Genomic DNA, 23,760 nt, shown 5'->3' on the forward strand with positions numbered 1-23,760 from the left:
TCCAGCAACAGCCTGGGACAGATCAAAATCAGGTTTAATATCACCAGCATACATCATGAAGTTTGTTGTTGTGCACCAACAGAACAATGCAATACATAATAAAAACTACATTACAGTAAGAGTATAAATATATATTTAAATAGTGTAAAAAGAGAGGAAAATGGGTAGTGAGGTAGTTTTGTGGGTTCCTGTACCTCCTGCCTGATGGTAGCAACGAGAAGAGGACATGGCCTGGGTAATGGGGGTCCTTAATGATGGTTGTTGCCTTTTTGAGTATCATTCCTTGAAGATGTCCTGGATGTTGGGGAGGCTAGTGCCCGTGACAGAGCTGGCTAAGTTCACAACTTTCTCCAGCTTGGTCTTTAAATATGGCATAGGATAAACTGGTGCCAGTGGAAAACATATCAGATTTGGAGTGCAATGTAGGAGTGACCCAAGCAGGTTAACACAACTGTTTCAGACTGAACTTTATGCTGAATTCTGTTATGTTCTGATCACTACTTCCTGTGGAATCTTCTGAGTTTTCCAGCGCACGTGCTAGATACCAATTACCCAGCTCCTTGGTCAACTTTATAATAAATGGTCTAGTAAATGACCCAAATGCAATCCATTAGTTCATCTCTGGGGCTACCACATACAATTTGATTAAGCCAATCTACGTGCAAATGGTTGTTACGCAGGATTAATGCTCACCCTCATTATTTCTCATTCCAGAGAGGTGGGTGTTAGCAACATATTTTTAGAAATTTATGAGGTGTGCTTAGCTGATGTAGCTGAGGCCAGAGTGTAAATCAATAACTGTCAGTGGAGGATGATCGGCTGGGGCTAGCTAATGATATTTCCTTTGATGATTTTGGAGGTAATGGTGCAGAAGCAGGAAATTGACTGTGGGAATGAAGAGAGAACTGGTGATGGCTGAGCTTGAAATTGCAGAGATGTTAGCTCTTTGTAGTTGTATATTGATGACCCAGATCTGGGTATATAGTCGTAAAGTTAACATGAAGCTTGTAAATCTAGTAAACATTAATGAAGGCAGGAAGTGTAGTAGAGTGTACTGTATAAACTGGTGAAATGGCAGACACATAGCAGCTGAAATTTAAGGTTTCGAAGCTACATTTAATGCCAGAGAAATGTATACAATATACATCCTGAAATACTTTTTCTTCGCAACCATCCATGAAAACGGGAGTGCCCCAAAGAGTGAATGACAGTTAAATGTTAGAACCCCAAAGTACCCCTCAGCTCCTCCTCCCTCCCGCATGTAAGCGGCAGCAAGCAACAATCCCCTCCCCCCCCCCCCCAGCAAAAAAAAAGCATCGGCACCCACCACTGAGCACTCGAGCGTACAGCAAAGCATCAGCAAAGACACAGACTTGCAGTACCCCAAAGACTCCACATTCACCCGGTATTCGACATACCACAGGCTCTGTCTCTCTCTCCCTAATAAGGGAGAAAGAGGTGTCTCCGTTTTTCAGCGAGAGAGGAGACATAACAAACAACTCACTGATTTACAATGGTAAAAGTCAGTTGTGTCGCTTTTTCCAAGCTCTGTACCCAAAGAACTTGGGTCTCTGGGCACACAGCCAGCTCGCTGCTTTCGATCTTCCGTCTCTCCCACGACACTTTGGATTCCTGCAGAGAGACTGACCTTTGGTCCGCCCATCTCCATAGCCACGAGATCCCAGAACCCCGAAGTCAAGCTAATCTCTTAGGCAGCATCCTTAGCATATCAAATAACGGCTAATCATGAAACCCCGGGAGTGGGTCCCATTCCCGCAAAGAACCGAAGTCGGCGTGTACTCCAGGTCAGGATCTTCAGAAGAACCCTGAAAGGGAAAAATAGAGATATTAAAGAAGGAAATAGTTGTTTCTGAAGATGCAAGCAAAGGAGTTGCTGTCAGGTGCCATTGACTCTCCTAAGCTCTTCCTGCATTTAATGCAGATGACATTCATTTTAGCAGGGAGAATGAGGAGATAATATAGTAACTCTAAAGTAAAATAATAATTCTATTCATGTACTGCCTTAGAGATTTGATATTAGTGGCAGGATAAATTTAGGAGTCTCTTTAAGAGAGAACATTGTTTTTCTTGAATTATTTAGCAGTTGGCATGGCATGACTTTGATATAGAAATAAAAATATCAAGTGTAATTAATCCCTTGGAATTCACCAAGTAGACTGTTTTGAAGAGTAATCTTAGTAAAACAGATATTGCAATTTGGGCATATGACGTGGAAAGGAATTCTTAGAGTTTAAATTGTATATCAGATATTTTATTGGTGCTAAGGATTCTGACTTTACCATAAACTAAATCCTTTAATTGCTTTCCTAAGTGCATTTGATGGTATTTTTATATAGTAAAATTATTTGCAATTTAGCATTAAGAGTAAATTTGACAAATGCTGTTTTAAAACAAAAATGTGTTACAAAAACTCCCACCATTCAGGCCTATGCCTTCTTCTCACTGCTGCCATCAGGAAGAAGGTACAGGAGCCTCAGGGCCTGTTCTACCAGGTCCAGAAACGGTTATTACCCCTCAACTATCAGATTCTTGAAACAAAGGGGGGTAACTTCACTCAACTCACTCACTGAATTGTTCCCACTGAACTGGATTCACTTTTGAAGGACTCATCATCACATGTTCTCTATTGTTTATTTATTATTATTATCATTATTATTTTCTTTTTCTATTTGCACTATTAATTGTTTTTTGGACATCGGTTGTTGTCCGCCCTGTGAGTATGGCGTTTTGTTGATTGTGTTTCTTGTATTTGTTGTAGGACCCACAAGAAAATGACTCTCCAGGTTGTGTACTTTGGAAAAGATTTGCAGCTTGGGTTGAGAATGCTGTTGTTGAGTGGCTCGCCGAGCTAGCTTGCCAGCTTGCAGATGTTTCGTTCATTCAAAGTTGCACTGATGATGTTGCCTAGCTGGGTAACAAAACGTCTGCAAGCTAACAAGCCAGCTTGCCGAGCTACTCAATAACAACTTTGACAATAAATTTACTTTGAACTTTGAACTTTGCTTAGTCCTTGAATGTTTCTGTGATGTCCTATCGGTATCGTAGGACTGTGATTTTGTGTTGTCAGACTGCTGCCTATTTTCAACAGAGTCCTGCCTTTGAAGCTCCAGTCAGTGTAGTGTCAGGTGGAAACTGGAACAGAGACAGACTAAGATTGATGTGCAATGATTCTGAAGATGCTGTAGGCCTAATTAAAAGTGAAATTGGAAATGTGAACCAGTGTATTTGCATGCTTCCGCAAGTGTGCGTGCGTGTGTGTGTATATATGTATTCCTGCCAGTCACAGGGAGGTACAGCAGCACAGTGGAAGAAGGCCCCTTTTGACCCTTCAAGTTTGTGCTGATCATCAAGCCCTGTTATTTGCACTAATCCTCAACCCACTTTATTCTTCCCACATTCCCATTAATTGCCCTGGCATTCTATCACTCAGCTCCACGTTACCAGCAATTTACAGTGACCAGTTAATGAAGCAGCATGCACGTCATTGGGATGCGGGAAGAAACTGGGAAGCCACCGGAACTACAGGGGGAAATGCAAACTCCACGTGGATGGCATTAAGGTGACTGGAGGCATGAGGCAGCAGCTCGAGCTGTGCTACAGTGTGCCCTACCCTCTCTCTTTCTTCCAGTCCCATTCTTCTCCTTATTTTGTAAAATTGATTAACATCGGAATCTGTTGTTCACCATAATAGTATGTGACAATTGATAGGCTTCTACTCTATGCATCAAGGAACTTCCTGTCAACAAGTCTATTGATTACATCTTGATTAGCGTGCTGTGAGTCTGAAAAACGTGTCTTTGCATGCAGGGATTTCAGTAGTGAGATTAGCAGTACAAACAGAATGCTAATGGTTTCCGCTGCCTCCATGCTGGATGTTTCTAATCAAAAACAAGCTCCAGCTTCATTGCATTTGATGACTTTCACTCACTTGCAGCACTGATTCTATGGCGCCCCCTGGTGTTCCTACTGACTTTATTTAGTTATCTTAAAGTTCAAAGTTCAAACTAAATTTATTATCAAAGTATGTAAATGTCTCCATGTATACAGCCCAGGGATTTATTTTATTAAGAGCATACTCAATAAATTCGATTTAAAAAAAAACAAAAAAAAACCTACTATTTATAGTTTGGAGCTTTTTGAATGATCCAACGCTTTGCTGTCTGTGAGAAAGTTCCGGGAAGCGAGCACATATTCGGGTGGGCTCGATGTGAAGAAACTTCGAGATGGGGCAAGAGTCGACGATCGACTCCACTTCACCGGTTAGAGCGTCCATTATTTGCTGATTGAAGAGTCAAGGAAGATTGAGACGTTGAGGCAAATGTGGAAAACCAGGGAGAGTTCAGCGCCAATTGCCTTCCTTTTGATTGCTGCAGAGAAGGAGAACGTGAGCGGCCTATCTCTGTGTGGCTCACTGTGGTAGGCGGGTAGGCCTCACTGCCTCGTGTGGCCCCCCCCTCTTTCGATGAATGTCAGTGATATCGTAGGAGGATATCATGGTTCTACATTTATGGACTCTGGACATTTTCAATCTTATGGTTTTTATATTCTGTTTTTTTTAATCGACTGTTCCTGTTCCAGTTTGTTGTGCGAGAGGAGAGTGTTTGTGGGTTGGTGCTTGTTGTGATCTTTCAAGAGTCATTGTAAATCAGTCCATTGGTTGTGGGAAATTTTCAGTGATGTGGCAAGTGAACTTTTCCCCTTTGTTCAAGTGCCTCATAGCTGAGGGGTAATAACTGTTCTTGAACCTGCTGGTGTGAATCTTCCAGCTCCTGTACCACATTCCTGATGACAGCAACAAGAAGAAAGCATGTCCTGGGTGATGGGAGACCTTGATGATGCATGCTGTTTCCCTGCGACAATGTTTCGTGTGGGTGATTTTTCTATTTTCTATTTATGCTTTATAATTTAAATTTTTAATATTTGCTAATTTTAACTATGTTTAATATCTTTAATATTTAATATTTGTAATCCAGAAAGTGTGAAGCGCAGAATCAAATATCGCTGTGATGATTGTACTTTCTAGTACCAATTGTTTGGCGACAATAAAGTATAAAGTATTTCCTCTAAAATTGTAATGGGCACTAATTCACAAGGAGTGGATCATAAGAGTTGTTAGACAGTGAACTGTAACAAAGTCAAAGTAAATTTATTATTAAAGTATGTACAGTAAATCTTAGCATGCACTGCCTTGAGATTCATGTTCTTGCAGGCATTTACAGAATAATAAAGAAATACAATAGAATTTATGAAAAGCTGTGTCTAATAAAGACTGACAATGTGCAAAAGAAGATAATTTATGCAAATAAAAAAATAATAATTCTATGATTTGTAGAGCCCTTGCAAGTATGTTTAGAACAAGTTCAGAGTTATGGTGAGTGAAGTTATCTGCGCTGTTTCAGAAGGCTGTTGGTTGTATGGTAATAACTGTTCCTGAACCAGCAGGTGTGGGACCTAAGGCTTCTGCACCATCTACATTATGGCAGTAGCGAGAAGGGAGTATGGCCTAGGTTCCCTGATGGACGCTGCTTTCTAGTGTCAGTGCTCCATGTAAATGCACTCCGTGGGTGGAGGGCTTCGTCTGTGATGGACTGGACTGCATCCACCGCTTTCCGTAGCCTATTCTATTCCTGGCCATTGGTGTTTCCACACCAGACCATGATACAACTAGTTAGGATGCTCTCCACTGTTCAAAGTTCAAAGTACATTTATTATCAAAATTTGTATTCCTTGAGATTTATCTTCTTGCTGGCAGCCACAAAGAAACACAAAAGAATCCATGAAAAACCCCACAGAAGAATAAAATGACGGAGTGCCCAATTTGTGTAAAAGGAACAAATTGTGCAAACTATAAAATCAGTAAACCAATAATACACAGTACATGAACCACAGAGTCCCCGAGAGTGAGTCCACAGCCACAGAGCCCGTTCAGGGTTGAGCCGAGTGAAGAGGGTCCACGAGCCTGATAGCTCCAGTCCACGGCTGCAGAGTCAGTTCTGCTCTGAGGCGAGTGAAAAGAGTCCAGGGGCCCAATGGCTGCAGGGCAACAACTACTCCTGAACATAGTGGCGTGGACCCGATACTCCTGCACCTTCCAGCCGAAGGTAGCAGCGAGCAGAGAGGCAGACCAGGCCGGCTCAGGTGGGGGATTTCTGGCTGACATGGAGAAGTGAGCTGAACACTAGTTCGTCCTCTGCCCTTGGCCTTGGCACCTCAATCTTTTTAATCTGGCTTGACGCTTAAACTGGTGAATCACTGGGTCATTTTTCGCCCTCAGGTCCGGGTCCTGATGCTTCTATCTAGCCTGAGGTCTGCTCCAGAAATGGCCATCCCAGCGACTGCATTCTTGAGAGTCCAGTTCGCCAAATCCACGGCAGACTGCAAAATTGCCAGATTATTCAGATGGTTCTAAAGCACAACTCCTAAAGAGAAATTACTGCATCCATGGAAGTTTGTCAAAGTTTTTGGTAGCATGCTGAATCTACGCAAACTTCTAAGGAACGAGGGGTGCTGCTGTGCCTTCATTGTGATGGTACTTGTGTGCAGGACAGATCCCCCGACATGTTAATGCCAAGGAACTTAAAGTTACTGACTCTTTCCACCTCCACTGCCCCAATGAGGACTGGCTCATGGACCTCTGGCTTCCTCCTCCTCTGGTCGATGATCAGCTCTTTGGTTTTGTTGATGTTGAGAGACAGGTTCACCGTTCAACCAGGTTTTCAGTCTCCATCCTATATGTTCATGTTTGAATGTCCTAAATGTTGGTTTGAATGTCTCCCTGGATGAGTAAGGGGGTTGCTAGTCAACAACAAAACCACTTGCATTTTAATAAGATAAAGTGTGCGTTTATGAGAGGTGACTCAGGGTTTAAGATCTTACCAGAAGGAGAGTTTGGAGAAGACATTGATTATTTCTCTGGGTAATCTTTGCATTGTTTCCTGATGAACAGGTTTAAGTACCTGACAGCAAAGTCTGTGGAAATTTGCATAAAGTTGGATTTTCGTTAAGTCAGGTCTTCTGTAACCCGAATACTCCTTTAGGATATGAAAATCAGCAAACTGGAATGATCTACAGATCCCTCAGATACCAGCCTCCTGCCAAGCCAGAACCATGTGATCTGTCAGGAGGTGAAAAAAAACAGCGCTCCCTCCACAACTGTTCCTGCACGCTTACCCCCTTCCCAATCTCCCCACCCATGCCAGTGTGAAAATCTACATACTACCTGATTAACGACTCCAAAGAATCAAACCAGTCAGGAGACGACCTTGATCCTGGTTAACGTTTCTCCAACACCTATCCCTTACAAGATGATTACCATCTAAAGTCACGTATTTCTTTAGCTCTTGCTAGGAGCAATTGAACAATCAATATCACAGCACCTTGATGAGCACTACATCTGCAACTTGGACATGTTCCTGCATCTTGCTACTTAATTGAATTCTACAGTGTGATTCTAAACTTTGATAAAGAATAATTTAAACTGTATGCTGTCATGTATGCAATTCCATCTTCTACAGTTGGATTCAATAAAGTGGAACACACATTATATTCTGCAGGGAAAGGCTCCCAGTATGAAAGCTTTCTTTAAAAGAATGTTGATTGGGTCTTGGTGAGTACATTTAGCTCTTGATGATTTTGACTTAAACCATGACTCATTGTGGTCACTGGAAACTGGGAGGTGGCGTGAGTTGGGAGACTTGTCATTCACTTCCTCATAAATTGAATGAAGTGTTAATTTTGGAGCAGAACCTGTGCTGCGTTAATTGTTTCAGTTGGAGTCTTTTCACATTGAAGGATTGTAATGCTTCCTCTGACTTCACCTGGAATGCCAGTGAATTATTTGATATTTATGCAAATAACAAATTGATTCACTTAAGAATCTTGGCCTTAATATTTTAACTCATTTGTATCTTAATTGATTAGGTTGTGTTTCCAGCTCCAAAAGCCAAGGAGAACTGATTATTTATTTCTTTTGTTGTTTCAGGGAAAATCCTATCCTTTCACGGGTCCATTCCCACCTATGTGGAATCCATTTGCCTACATGGATTACAACAATCTTTGGAGAACCCTGGATAGCATGGGGAAGGAGGTAAAGAGTAATTTTTAAATAACATATTTAACAGAAATTATAGGGTTGTTCTTAGAATGATGCCAGTGATGTAACATTATAAGTACAAGAAGTAGTAATGTTTGGAGGTTGAGGGGGCTTGGTGTGAGTTCAAGTTTGGAACCTGAGATGAAGTGTAATTGTTTTGGAGAGGAGTGATGAGTGCATCTTTATTGTCTCAGCTGCCTGACAATTCCTCTCCTACCTCCAGTTTGCCATGGGTAAGTGCATAGGCTGAGCTTGTTGCTCTCCTTCCCCGGAGTGATCAAATGAGATGCTGCCAGGGGCTTCGGAGAGCAGCAATGAGTACCTGGCTGGAGGGAGAGAATGTGACACTCTACCCTTTCTCCACTCGAACCACCTTACTTCAGAAACCTACTTGCTGAAAACTTCAGTGCTCATGGGACATCTCTTCCTACCCACAGGGTACTTCTTTTTTAAGCTGCAATGCTTCAAAGCTGTCTTTTCTAGACTTTCCTCTTGACTGTAAGAGTGTAGCTATTGAGTTCTGCTTCTGGAAATAAGTCAGAGTTGATGAGCAGAATTATCGCTCTGCTGTATGCCCATACTGTAGAGGAAACCTTTAGCTTCTTGGAATAAGGATATATTGATGCAATTGCAGCTTAAGGATGGGGACCTCTGCAGTGAGTCAGTGGGCAGATCCTCCTGGATGCAACCTCTGCCCAATCTTGATGCTTGCCCATCTGCTCCACTTTGCCCTGCTGAGCTGACACACAGTAAGTGGAGCCATTTCTGTACCAGAGCAGACCTCAAATGTTCAATCCTGAGGCTCTAACACCTTGAATGTCCTGTCAGCTACTTTCCAGCTAACTCCGCATCTTAAATAGCTAGAAATGTTTTAAACGCTTCTGATAAACATAATTCAAAAATTGTTCAAATAGATGTAACTAATTAAATAATAACATTTAAAACACTTCAACGCCATATCATGTCTTCAGATCTATAAAGTGTAAAAGAGAGGTGAGAGTGAATATTGGACCACTGGAAAACAATGGTGGAGAGATAGTAATGGGGGACAACGAAATGGTGGATGAACTGAGTAAGTATTTTGCATTCATTCTTCTCTGTGGAAGAGACTAGCAGTATGGTGGAAGTTCCAGGTGTCAGGGGTCATGAAATGTGGGAAGTTACCATAACTAGAGAGAAGATTCTTCGGGAAACTGAATGGTCTGAAAGTAGATGAGTCACCTGGACCAGATGGTCTACACCCTAGGGTTCTGAAAGAGGTGGCTGAAGAGATCATGGAGGTATTAGCAATGATCTTTCAAGAATCACTAAGTTCTGGGATGGTTCCGGAAGACTGGAAAATTGCAAATGTCACTCCACTTTTTAAGAAAGGAGAGAGGCAGAAAAAGGGGAATTATAGAACAGTTAGTCTGACCTCAATGGCTGGGAAGATGTTAGAGTCAATTATTAAGGATGTGGTCTCAGGGTACTTGGAGGCACATGTTTTCCTCAAGGGAAAATCTTGCCCGACAAATCTATTGGAATTCCTTGAAGAAGTAACAAGCAGGACAGACAAAAGAGAATCCGTTGATGTTGTGTACTTGGATTTTCAGAAAGCCTTTGACAAGGAGCTACATGGGAGGCTACTTAACAAGCTATGAGCCCAAGGTATTACAGGAAAGATTCTAGCATGGACAAAGCAGTGGCTGATTGGCAGGAGGCAAAGAGTGGGAATAAAGGGGGCCTTTTCTGACTGGATGCCAGTTACTAGTGGTGTTCCACAGGGATCTGTGTTGTGACTGACTTGTTTTATGTTATATATCAATGATTTATATGATGGAATTGATGGCCTTGTTACAAAGTTTGCGGACAATATGAAGATAGGTAGAGGGGCAGGTAGTTTCTATAGAAGGGCTTAGACGAATAGGCAAATGGGCAAAAAAATGGAAGATAGAATACAGTGTTGGCAAGAGTATGGTCATACACTTTGGAAGAAGAAATGAAAGGGTTGACTATTTTCTAAATGGAGAGAAAATGCAAAAAAAAACTGAGGTGCAAAGGGACCTGGGAGTTCTTGTGCAGAATTCCCTAAAGGTTAATTTGCAGCCTGTGGTGAGGAAGGTAAATGCAATGTTAGCATTCATTTCAGGAAGACTAGAATATAAAAACAAGGATGTAAAGTTAAAACTTTTTATAAAGTATTGATGAGGCCTCACTTGGAGTTTTGTGAGGAGGTTTGGGCCCATATCTTAGATAGGATGTGTTGAAACTGAGGAGGGTTCAAAAGAGGTTCATGAAGATTATTCTAGGATTGAATGGCTTGTTTTATGAAGAGAGTCTGATGGTTCTGGGCCCATATTCACTGGAATTCAGGAGAATGAAGAATAACCACATTGAAACCTATCGAAAGGTAAAAGGACTTTATAAACTGGATGTGGAGAGGATGTTTCCTATGGTGGGAGAGACTAAGACCAGAGGACACAGGCTCAGAGTAGAGGGGTGTCTTTTTAGAATGGAGGTGAGGAGGCATCTCCACCATACGTGCGTCTGTAGAGGTTTGTGGGAGTCATTGGTGACACAACAAATCTGCTCAAACTAATGAAGTAGAGATGCTTATGTACCGCCTTTGTGTTTGCCCAGGATAGATTGTTTGAGATGTTGATACCCAGGAACTTGAAGCTGCTCTGCCTTTCCACTGCGAACCCTTCAGCGAGGGCTGGTGTGATTTCTCCCAACTTCCCTTCCTGAAGTCCCCAATCAATTCCTTAGTCTTGCTCCTCATCGCCATCTGAAACTCTGCCAACAACAGTGGTGTCATTGTTGAACTTATAGATGCCGCTTGGGCTGTGCCTGGCCGCGCAGTTATGAATGTGTAGGCAGAGTAGAGCAGTGAGCTGCACCAACGTTTTTTGTTAGTGAGGAGGAGATGTTATTAGCAATCCACACTGACTGTGGTCTCCCAATAAAGAAGCCAAAGATGCACTTAAAGAGGGAGGTGTAGAGTTATTAACGAAATACTTTAAATACATTTGGTCAGTAGTACTATAAATTAGACTTGATGGTTGTCAAAAGGCCAATTTCTAAGTTGTATGACCATAGTATTATCATAGACTGGTGAATTGTATTATGTTAATTATACTTTGATTCTGGGAGATTGGGGAAGGTGGGGGAAGAAGAATTAGTATTTGTTCACCATATTAAAGATTCTAGGAGAGCCCTGCTGGCAGCCGATGGGGTAACATCTTTTTGAACTTGTTCCTACCTTACCTATCTTTTTGTTTCCTACCAGTTTTTTGAAACCTTATTATAAATCTCAATATTGCTCTATTATGTCTATGAGAAAGACTAAAGCCTCTGCAAAAGAAAAAAGATGATTCTCCAACCACTTTGGAATCAAATGAAGATTTTCTTAAAGAGCAAAGAACAGAACTTTCTGAGGAATTTCTATTCAACAAACTCTAATTGAACATGATAAGCAAATTAAGGAGAATAAAGAAACTTTGTCAATACTGGAAGTGGACTTAGAAAACATGAGTAAGCTCTGCAAAAAATTATCATCATCTAATGAAAAATTAACGAAGAAGATTACCAAGCTGGAAAGCAGAAGCCGAAGGAACAATATGTGTATTCTGGGTCTTGAAGAATCAGTTGAAGGTGCCCACCCCACGCAGTTCTTTACAAGCTTTCTGAAGCAGCTATTCCCTGATTTATTGCCGCCTGTGCCTAAGTTGGACTGCGCCCACCGGTTACTGGCCCCGAAGCCAAAGTCAGGACAGCGACCTAGGTTGGTTATCTTGTGTTTTTATTAATTTCATACTAAAGAGCTTTTAATCCGTCATACCCGTCAAGTAGGAATGATCGATTACAACGGGAAAATGATCAGATTCGTGGAAGGTTATACACTGGAGGTTATAGCTGAACGTGCCAGATATGAAGAGGTTATTTGCTGCTTTATAACAAAGGGTTTAAATCCTCCCTTTGCTTCCCTGCACGTCTTTCAGAAGAATCATTCAGAAAAATGGTGTGCAGTAATGGCTGGGATCAGTTGAACATGCACAGAAGTTTTTGAAAGCAGAAGATTAATTGCCTTATATCTCTTACAAGAGCAATTATTTTTTTAATGTTGGATAGAATAAGGTTTTAATAAACTTATGTTTTGACCATTTATATATCTTGCTTTTTGATATTTTCTTTGATATTTTTATTATATATATTTTTCAAAATTGTTAAAATGAATCCTCTTATGTTTTGGATTTCTGATCTAAGTTTATTTTGTCTGTTTTCTCTTGGTAGGTACATAATAATCCTGAATGATTGGAGTTTTGCCAGCAGGATTTCTTTGGGAGGGTTGTCTGTAGGGTTTAGCATGCCATCTGTTTTTGGCTTTGGGAGGAGAAGGGGAGTGGGATTTCTTTTTTCTCTGGAAGCTGGGTTGGACTACCATCCAAATTTTCTGTTTGAGTACCTTATTTTATGGTTCATTCTCTGGTTCGAAGGATTTATGGTCAGATCTTTTAACTCTTCTGTTAATTAGTATTTAAAATGGATCGAAATATTAATTTACTTAGTTTTAATGTGAAATGGTTAAATCATCCTGTGAAATGGAATAAGATTTTTGCTTATATTAAAAAGTTAAGTCTCCCATTATTTTTCTACAAGAAACGCATGCATGTTGTTGTGACAATGCATGCCTTTTTAATCAGTGGAGTGGTTTACAATTTCATTCTTCATTCAGAGCAAAATCTCAAGGAGTCGCAATTTTTATAGACAATACAATTTCTTTTGTTCAACATATAGTTGTCTCTGATCCTAATGGGCGATTTGTCATAGTGTCAGGGAAACTAGATAATAAGTTAATTGTATTTGCTAATGTGTACACACCCAATGTGGATGACCTAGGATTTTTTTGAGCGTTTCTTTTCATTTCTCCCAGATTTGAACCTTTATTCTTTAGTGATGGGAGGAGATTTTAATTGTTGTCTAGACCCGGTATTAGATCGTTCTTGTCCTAAATCAGCCACTCCAAATAAATCAGCTTTATTTATTCAATCCTTTCTAATGAGATGTGATATTGTTGATGTCTGGTGTTTTTTTCACCCGGCAGAAAGGGAGTATTCATTCTTCTTTCATGTCCATCATTCCTATACCAGGATTGATTATCTGAACTATACGAAAGACATATTGAAATTAAAACTAAATATGATCTTCTTATAATGTATCCAATTGAAAGCTAACTTTTAAAAGATAGAAGCCAATTCTATATACATGGAGAAAAAACTGGTAAACTATTGGCTTATCAATTGAAGACCTTTATAGCTAAACAGCAAATTAAAGAAATTCGCAAAACCAGTGGTGATTTGACAACTGACCATTTTGAAATACATGACACTTAGAGAATTTTATTCTAAACTGTATAGTTTTGATTTTGTTAAAGATAATACTGCAATGAATAATTTTTTAGACCTATTAAATATTCCTGGACTTTCGGTTGATAATCGAAAGCAGTTAGATCAACCTATTTCTCAGGAGGAAATCACTGAGGCTATACGTTCATTGAATTCTGGGAAATCTCCAGGACCTGATGGATTCTCTGGAGAATTTTATAAGGCTTTTTCTTCATTGCTTATACCTCATTTATGTTCTACCCTTACTGATTCCTTCAAGATGGATAGGTTGCCACAGTCTTTTTATGAAGCTTCCATTTCGCTTATTCTTAAAAAGTATAAGAATCCCACTGAATGCCCTTCATATAGACCAATCTCTTTACTCAATGTTGATGCTAAGATCCTATCTAAAGTTTTGGCCTGTAGACTCAAGAATATTATACCTTCTAAAATATCTGATGATCAGACAGGATTTATTAAAAATCAATATCCCATTTTAATATACAGCAATTATTAAATGTTATGCATTCTCCATCCAAGGAAATATCAGAAAGTGTGATTTCTCTGGATGTGCAGAAGGCTTTTGACAGAGTTGAATGGAATTACCTATTTAAATCTCAAGAAAAATTTAATTTTGGGCCCAATTTTATTCTTTGGATTAAATTACTTCACTTATCTCCCTGCACTTGGGTCCTTACTAACTTTCAGAATTCTAAACTAATTAAACTCCAAATTGGAACCAGACAAGGATGTCCGTGAGCCCTTGCTTTTTGATTTGGTATTAGAACCTTTAGCAATTGCCTTTTGAGAGTCTAAAGATATCACCAGTATCTTAAGGAAAGGTACTATTCATAAAGTTTCACTTTATGCTGATGACCTATTGCTTTTTATATCTAATGTTACAACTTCTTTATCATGTGTGTTTCTTTTACTGACTAATTTTGGTCAGCTGTCAGGATATAAATTGAATTCACATAAGAATGAATTGTTTCCTGATGAAGGGTCTCAGCCTGAAACATCGACTGTACCTCTTCCTAGAGATGTTGCCTGGCCTGCTGCGTTCACCAGCAACTTTTATGTGTGTTTCCTTTAAATAGTTTGATACCATCCGATTTTAACCTTCCTTTTAAAATTGTAAGAAAACAATTTACATATTTGGGTGTAACAATCACTAAAAATTATAAAGACCTAGTCAAAGAAAATTTTCTAACCTTAATGAATTATGTGAAAAAGACACTTTCTAATTAGTTGCCTCTCTCTTTATCGTTGATTGGTCGAATTAATTCTATTAAAATGAATACTTTACCTACATTTATATACCTTTTTCAAGCCGTACCTGTTTTTATTCCTAAGTCTTTTTTTGATTCTTTAGATTTGATTCTTCCTTCCTATATATGGAAGAACAGAAAACCCCGATTAAATGAAACCCACCTTCAAAAAATTAAAAAGAATGGAGGCCTTGCTCTACCCAATTTTAGGTTATATTATTGGGCAATTAACATATGAAATCTCACGTTCTGCTTATATTATATCAATCGTGAGGATTGTCCAATATGGGTCTTTTTGGAAGCCAACTCTGTTACGAAATTTTCTATTATTTCTCTTCTCGGATCCTCTCTTTCTTTATCTTTAAAAAATTAATTGACAGTTTGGTGGTTAAACACACTTTGAGAATCTGGCTACAGTTTAGAAAACATTTCTGTTTATTGAGAATTTCTCTTTCTAGCCCTATTTTTTTCTAGTTTTTTTTTTGAACCATCTATGACCGATCTGTTTTTAGAGAATGGGATAGATTAGGCATTAAATAATTTCAGGATCTGTTTGTTGGAGGTAATCTCTTCTTTTGAGCAGCTCTCAGTGAAATATAACTGATCAAATACCCACTTTTTTTGATATCTACAGATTAGAGATTTTTTAAGATCTAAACTACATACATTTCCTTCCAGCCTGGAAAAGAACATAATGGATGTAATTTTTAATTTGAAACCTTTTGATAATGGCTCAATATCTTATATTTATGGTCTGTTGTTGGGACTGAGAATGGCTCCTTCAGACAAAATTTAAAAAGATTGGGAAAAGGATTTACAGACTTCATTATCTGATGAGACCTGGATGGCTATTTTCAAAATGGTTAATTCTTCATCATTATGTGCTCGTCATTCCCTCCTACAATTTAAAGTAGTACATAGGGCTCATATGTCTGAAGACAAGCTCTCTTGTTTTTTTTCAGATATATCTCCTTATTGTGACAGATATAATAATGGAGAGGCTTCATTAATTCATATGCTTTGGTCATGTTCGAGCCTTGAAAAATATTGGAAAGATGTATTCCAAACTTTTTCCGTACTTTTTAAAGATAATTTTAAGCCCAATCTTTTGACTGCCTTATTTGGTGTTGTTGAGGAAAGAGCTATAATTTTGGAGCCCTCTCATTTGCGGGTACTGGCTTTTATTTCTCTTATGTCTAGGAGGATGATCTTGCTTAAATGGAAGGAGGTTGCCCCCCCACACACACACACATGCTCAATGGTTATACAATGTTATGTCATGTTTAAATTTAGAGAAGATTCGTTGTTTGATTTCTGTTTCATAGAAACATAGAAACATAGAAAATAGGTGCAGGAGTAGGCCATTCGGCCCTTCGAGCCTGCACCGCTATTTATTATGATCATGGCTGATCATCCAACTCAGAACCCCGCCCCAGCCTTCCCTCCATACCCCCTGACCCCCGTAGCCACAAGGACCATATCTAACTCCCTCTTAAATATAGCCAATGAACTGGCCTCAACTGTTTCCTGTGGCAGAGAATTCCACAGATTCACCACTCTCTGTGTGAAGAAGTTTTTCCTAATCTCGGTCCTAAAAGGCTTCCCCTTTATCCTCAAACTGTGACCCCTCGTTCTGGACTTCCCCAACATCGGGAGCAATCTTCCTGCATCTAGCCTGTCCAATCCCTTTAGGATCTTATACGTTTCAATCAGATCCCCCCTCAATCTTCTGAATTCCAACGAGTACAAGCCCAGTTCATCCAGTCTTTCTTCATATGAAAGTCCTGCCATCCCAGGAATCAATCTGGTGAACCTTCTTTGTACTCCCTCTATGGCAAGGATGTCTTTCCTCAGATTAGGGGACCAAAACTGCACACAATACTCCAGGTGTGGTCTCACCAAGGCCTTGTACAACTGCAGTAGTACCTCCCTGCTCCTGTACTCGAATCCTCTCGCTATAAATGCCAGCATACCATTCGCCTTTTTCACCGCCTGCTGTACCTGCATGCCCACTTTCAATGACTGGTGTATAATAACACCCAGGTCTCGTTGCACCTCCCCTTTTCCTAATCGGCCACCATTCAGATAATAATCTATTTTCCTATTTTTGCCACCAAAGTGGATAACTTCACATTTATCCACATTAAATTGCATCTGCAATGAATTTGCCCACTCACCCAACCTATCCAAGTCACCCTGCATCCTCTTAGCATCCTCCTCACAGCTAACACTGCCACCCAGCTTCGTGTCATCCGCAAACTTGGAGATGCTGCATTTAATTCCCTCATCCAAGTCATTAATATATATTGTAAACAACTGGGGTCCCAGCACTGAGCCTTGCGGTACCCCACTAGTCACCGCCTGCCATTCTGAAAAGGTCCCGTTTATTCCCACTCTTTGCTTCCTGTCTGCTAACCAACTCTCCACCCACACTAATACCTTACCCCCAATACCGTGTGCTTTAAGTTTGCACACTAATCTCCTGTGTGGGACCTTGTCAAAAGCCTTCTGAAAATCCAAATATACCACATCCACTGGTTCTCCCCTATCCACTCTACTAGTTACATCCTCAAAAAATTCTATGAGATTCGTCAGACATGATTTTCCTTTCACAAATCCATGCTGACTTTGTCCGATCATTTCACCGCTTTCCAAATGTGCTGTTATCACATCCTTGATAACTGACTCCAGCAGTTTCCCCACCACCGACGTTAGGCTAACCGGTCTATAATTCTCCAGTTTCTCTCTCCCTCCTTTTTTAAAAAGTGGAGTTACATTAGCCACCCTCCAATCCTCAGGAACTAGTCCAGAATCTAACGAGTTTTGAAAAATTATCACTAATGCATCCACTATTTCTTGGGCTACTTCCTTAAGCACCCTGGGATGCAGACCATCTGGCCCTGGGGATTTATCTGCCTTCAATCCCTTCAATTTACCTAACACCACTTCCCTACTAACATGTATTTCGCTCAGTTCCTCCATCTCACTGGACCCTCTGTCCCCTACTATTTCTGGAAGATTATTTATGTCCTCCTTAGTGAAGACAGAACCAAAGTAATTATTCAATTGGTCTGCCATGTCCTTGCTCCCCATAATCAATTCACCTGTTTCTGTCTGCAGGGGACCTACATTTGTCTTTACCAGTCTTTTCCTTTTTACATATCTATAAAAGCTTTTACAGTCCGTTTTTATGTTGCCTGCCAGTTTTCTCTCATAATCTTTTTTCCCCTTCCTAATTAAGCCCTTTGTCCTCCTCTGCTGAACTCTGAATTTCTCCCAGTCCTCAGGTGAGCCACTTTCTCTGGCTAATTTGTATGCTTCTTCTTTGGAATTGATACTATCCCTAATTTCTCTTGTCAGCCACGGGTGCACTACCTTCCTTGATTTATTCTTTAGCCAAACTGGGATGAACAATTGTTGTAGTTCATCCATGCAACCTTTAAATGCTTGCCATTGCATATCCACCGTCAATCCTTTAAGTGTCATTTGCCAGTCTATCTTAGCTAATTCACGTCTCATACCTTCAAAGTTACCCCTCTTTAAGTTCAGAACCTTTGTTTCTGAATTAACTATATCACTCTCCATCTTAATGAAGAATTCCACCATATTATGGTCACTCTTACCCAAGGGGCCTCTCATGACAAGATTGCTAATTAACCCTTCCTCATTGCTCAAAGCCCAGTCCAGAATAGCCTGCTCTCTAGTTGGTTCCTCGACATGTTGGTTCAAAAAACCATCCCGCATACATTCCAAGAAATCCTGTTCCTCAGCACCTTTACCAATTTGGTTCACCCAATCTACATGTAGATTGAAGTCACCCATTATAACTGCTGTTCCTTTATTGCACACATTTCTAATTTCCTGTTTAATACCATCTCCGACCTCACTACTACTGTTAGGTGGCCTGTACACAACTCCCACCAGCGTCTTCTGCCCCTTAGTGTTACGCAGCTCTACCCATATCGATTCCACATCTTCCCGGCTTATGTCCTTCCTTTCTATTGCGTTAATCTCTTCTTTAACCAGCAACGCCACCCCACCTCCCCTTCCTTCATGTCTATCCCTCCTGAATATTGAATATCCCTGAACGTTGAGCTCCCATCCCTGGTCACCTTGGAGCCATGTCTCTGTGATCCCAACTATATCATAATCATTAATAACAATCTGCACTTTCAATTCATCCACCTTATTACGAATGCTCCTTGCATTGACACACAAAGCCTTCAGGCGCTCTTTTACAACTCTCTTAGCCCTTATACAATTATGCTGAAAAGGGGCCCTTTTTAATGCTTGCCCTGGATTTGTCGGCCTGCCACTTTTACTTTTCTCCATAGTACTTTTAGTTTCTACCCTCACTTTACACCCCTCTGTCTCTCTGCACTGGTTCCCATCCCCCTGTAGTGAACTAACCTCCTCACGCCTAGCCTCTTTAATTTGATTCCCACCCCCCAACCATTCTAGTTTAAAGTCACCTCAGTAGCCCTCGCTAATCTCCCTGCCAGGATATTGGTCCCCCTAGGATTCAAGTGCAACCCGTCCTTTTTGTACAGGTCACGCCTGCGCCAAAAGAGGTCCCAATGATCCAAAAACTTGAATCCCTGCCCCCTGCTCCAATCCCTCAGCCACGCATTTATCCTCCACCTCATCTCATCCCTACTCTCACTGTCGTGTGGCACAGGCAGTAATCCCGAGATTATTACCTTTGCGGTCCTTTTTCTCAACTCCCTTCCTAGCTCCCTATATTCTCCTTTCAGGACCTCATCCCTTTTCCTACCTATGTCATTGGTACCTATATGTACCACGACCTCTGGCTCCTCACCCTCCCACTTCAGGATATCTTGGACACGATCAGAAATATCCCGGACCCTGGCACCAGGGAGGCAAACTACCATCCGGGTCTCTGGACTGCGTCCACAGAATCGCCTATCTGACCCCCTTACTAGCGAGTCCCCTATCACATCTGCCCTCCTCTTCCTTGCCCTACCCTTCTGAGCTACAGGGCCGGACTCTGTGCCAGAGGCACGGCCACTGTCGCTTCCCCCGGGTAAGCTGTCCCCCCCAACAGTACTCAAACAGGAGTACCTGTTGTTAAGGGGCACAGCCACCGGGGTACTCCCTATTACCTGACCTTTCCCCTTCCCCCTCCTAACCGTGACCCACTTGTCTGCCTCCTGTGGCCCCGGCGTGACCACCTGCCTGCAACTCCTCTCTATCACCTCCTCACTCTCCCTGACCAGACGAAGGTCATCGAGCTGCAGCTCCAGTTCCGTAATGCGGTCCCTTAGGAGCTGCATCTCGATGCACTTGGCGCAGATGTAGACGTCCGGGAGGCTTGGAGACTCCAGGGCCTCCCACATCCGACACCGAGAACAGCAAACTGCCCTCACACTCATACTGCCCCTCTCCTCAAATAACAACAGAAAATGAATGCCAAACCTTCCTCGCCCGTTTCCACCTAAGCCCGTTGAGCCGAAGCCCTTAAGCCTTCACTCTGCTCCCGGCTCACTCCGCAGCCCGCAAACTACGCTGCCAGCTCTATGAGGCTCTGTTCCTTTTAAATCTGCCGCGCTGCACAGCCCGACGTCACACGCCTGCGCAGTCCCGCCTCTCAGAACGCCGCTGGAGAAAAAAAAATAACGAAAATTTCAAAAATGTCTTTCTCGGCACTCCCACTCAGACTCTCAGACTCCTTCTTCGAATCAAACCCGAAGCAGGATGTCTGCCCTTTTAAATCTGCCGCGCTGCACTGCCCAATGTCACACGCCTGCGCAGTCCCGCCTCTCAGAACGCCGTTGGAGAAAAAAAAATAACGAAAATTTCAAAAATGTTTTTCTCGGCACTCCCACTCAGACTCTCAGACTCCTTCTTCGAATCAAGATTTTCAAATGTTATGGAGACCCTTTTTGAAGTATTTTGAAACTCTTTGAATTGTTATTGTTATTAAAATATAGATCTGGGCTATTATTATTAAACACTGTGTGGTAAGGTACTCTTTTTGTTTTTTTTTTACCAACCAGCTTTGTCTTGTTAGTGAGTGTAGATTTTTTAATAATATAATTAACCATATTATTGCATTTCATAATTCAATTTATTTTATTTGATTGATCATGAATATGGGTTACCATGATTGTACCAGTGTGATTTGTATATAGTGCATTATGTGCTACCTTATTTTGATTTATAATTAAATTCTGTATTTATGTATATGAAATTTAATAAAAATATCGGAAAAAGAAAGAAAGATTCCAAAGTGTTCCTATTTCCAATAAAAAGGGAAACTGTCAGGTCAGGGTTGCACTTAATGCATTAAAGTTACTCTGAGGATTTGACCAGTCAGTCTCAGATATACTGTGTGCTTTGTAAGAGTGAATATAGGTAATTTGGGCTCCCATTCCAAGCAAACTGGAGGCCAAGGAGTCTCTTGTCATGTTGGATTTGGTCATTTCCTTTTCTCCATTATCCCTTTCCCTACCACCTTCAACCCAGCTCATTGTCTTCGCAGGCTTTGGTCCTTCTCTGGGCCGGACATTCAATGGGCCACAGCGGCATCTTTCAGGAGCTAATAGCTCATCGAATACATCTTTGTTCCCTCTTGACCTAAGCACTACTGAGGCTGGAGATGCTCTGTTAATCATTCATGAGTTGATGTACTTTAGAAATACGCAGAGCCATTTGAAGGTGGCTCTTCAAGATTATAATGTTGTTAAAAGAAACCTCATAGGATTTTTTTTTCCAACACATTAACTTTTTTTAATCATTCATGAGTTCTGTGCACTTTTGGAAAGGCCAACATTTAATGCCTCTCCCTAACTGCCTTCAGAAGGTACAATCCAGAAGGTATATTTCAGTAGATGTAAGGCACAATCTTGAACTATTGTAGTCCATCTAAAAGTTATCAAATAGGGAGTTGCAGGATTTTGACGATAAAGAAGCGTTATTATGCTTCCAAGTCAGAATGGTTTGCAGCTCCGGGCTAATTCTCAGGTGGTAATGTTTCCATGTACTGGCAGCTTGTATCTTTGTTAAATGTGGTGAGTTTGGGAGCTGCTGCTGCTGAAGGAGTCTTGGTGAACATTTTGTATATGGTACATGCTACTGCCATGGTAGTGAAGTTGTTCTTCATAAATTTCTGTTTTTGATCATCCAGTGTTCATATCTAATCCTGGATAACACGTAATAGGATTTATTTAAAGGAATTGAAGAGGGTCAGGGGAGAATTACCACAATAGTACTAGAAATAAGGGATTTAACAAATATGGAGGGATTGGGAGAGCAGAGACAGTTGTGAGCTGTTTCGAGATATTCAACCTTTGTATAACTGTAGATGTTGAATATTGATTTCTCCTTCTGGTAAACAAATTCTCCACCCCTCTCTATTCCCCACACTGACCTTTCACCTTCGTCTCACCTGCCTACTACTTCCCCCCACCACCACCCCAGGTCCCCTCCTCTTTCCCTACAGTTCACTCTCCTCTCCTATCCGATTCCTTCTTCTCCAACACTTGACCTTTCCCACCCACCCGGCTTCACCTATCACCTTCCAGTGAGCCTCTTTCCCCTTCATGCCACCATTTTATTCTGGTATCTTCCCCCCTTCCATCTCAGTCCTGAAGATAGGTCTCAGCCCAAAACATCGACAGATTACTCTTTTCCATAGCTGCTGCCTGGCCTGCTGAGTTCCTCCAGCATTTTGTGTGTGTTGCTTTGGATCTCCAGCATCTGCAGACTTTCTCATGTTTGTAGCAACGATTGTAGTTATTTAGCCCAAGCAACCATTCAGGAGTAGAGGAGCTGCAAGCTTCATACTTACAGCACAGAAACTGTGTATGTTCATGGAGACGCCCTGCAATTTTCCATTCGTACATTGATTATTTGCTTCTTTCGTTGTTCAGTCAGAGTTATACTAACCCAGCAAAAATAATGTTCAAGAATATGGTATCTTAATGGAGTAGGAGTAGAAGGGGAAGCTGTTCTCAGTGGCAGGAAGCTTGATATCCAGAATAGCAGACAGGGCTTAAGAAAATTAGCTGTAGATCCAAGGAGAAGATGATAATTTATTGTAAAGCAAGTTGCATGATGTGAAATGTGCTTTGAGAATGGACTGTAGAAGCGGATTCAACAGTCGATTTAAAAAGTTAATTGGGTGTAAAATGAAAAGAAATGTCTTCCCATATGTGGTAAAATAAGTGTGATCAATCAGGCACCTCTTTCACATGTGCAGTCTGTAGAATGGCTTCCATCTGTGCTATAAAGTTCAACAAGTTTTTATCTTTGTTATCTTAAAGGGCTTTATGATCATATTTGTTTTAAATAAGTTAATGATTTTAACTTTTTCAGTGCTGTTGCAATACTTAACTATTGTTGATTACTGTTGCCCAAATCTTTGAGCCTGACCACAAACTTGTACATTTTTATTAATAAGCAGCATTGCCATTACTTTTTCAAATAACACTTGGGTGGTCTTGCTTTATAACTTGTATGTTGATCACAACTTGAACTGTTGTGACAACAGAGCACTGTGGTTATACTACACTTTTCCTGGATCCGTGACATAGGAGCAGAATTAGGCCATTCAGCCCATCAAATCTGCTCCGCCATTTCATTATAGCAGATCCCAGATCCCACTTAATCCCATATCCTTTGATGCCCTGGCCAATCAGGAAACAATCAACTTCAGCCTTAAATATATACACAAACTTGGCCTTCACTGCAGCTGTGGCAGAGCACTCCACAAATTTATGACTCGCTGGCTGAAAAAAAAGTTCCTTTGACCTCTGTCCTAAAGAGTTTCCCCTCAATTTTTGAGTCTGTGCTCTCTAATTCTGGGTACCCCCACCAAAGCAGTATCTATTGATAGAGATATTTATTTGAATTGGCTCTTAGGTGTAGAGTTATAACAACATGAGCAGAAAGTGGAAGGATATAAAGACAGAGATCAGAGCAATGGCAAAAGAGATAAAGAGAGTGGGAAAGAGTGGACGTGAATGGACCTGGGATGAGGATCAGGAAGTGGGAA

General features: G+C 41.0%; 1 protein-coding gene across 1 annotated transcript in view; it reads left to right on the forward strand.

The window, feature by feature from the left end:
• mao (monoamine oxidase) overlaps positions 1 to 23,760 on the forward strand; it is a 187,236-nt gene that overhangs the window by 97,734 nt on the left and 65,742 nt on the right. The window contains exon 4 of the mRNA XM_072260440.1: positions 8,003 to 8,107. Within this exon, the coding sequence (XP_072116541.1) occupies positions 8,003 to 8,107 (105 nt within the window). The remainder of the gene's footprint in view (positions 1 to 8,002; positions 8,108 to 23,760) is intronic.

This window comes from Mobula birostris, chromosome 6 (genome assembly GCF_030028105.1).
Source record: "Mobula birostris isolate sMobBir1 chromosome 6, sMobBir1.hap1, whole genome shotgun sequence".
NCBI classification, from domain to species: domain Eukaryota; kingdom Metazoa; phylum Chordata; class Chondrichthyes; order Myliobatiformes; family Myliobatidae; genus Mobula; species Mobula birostris.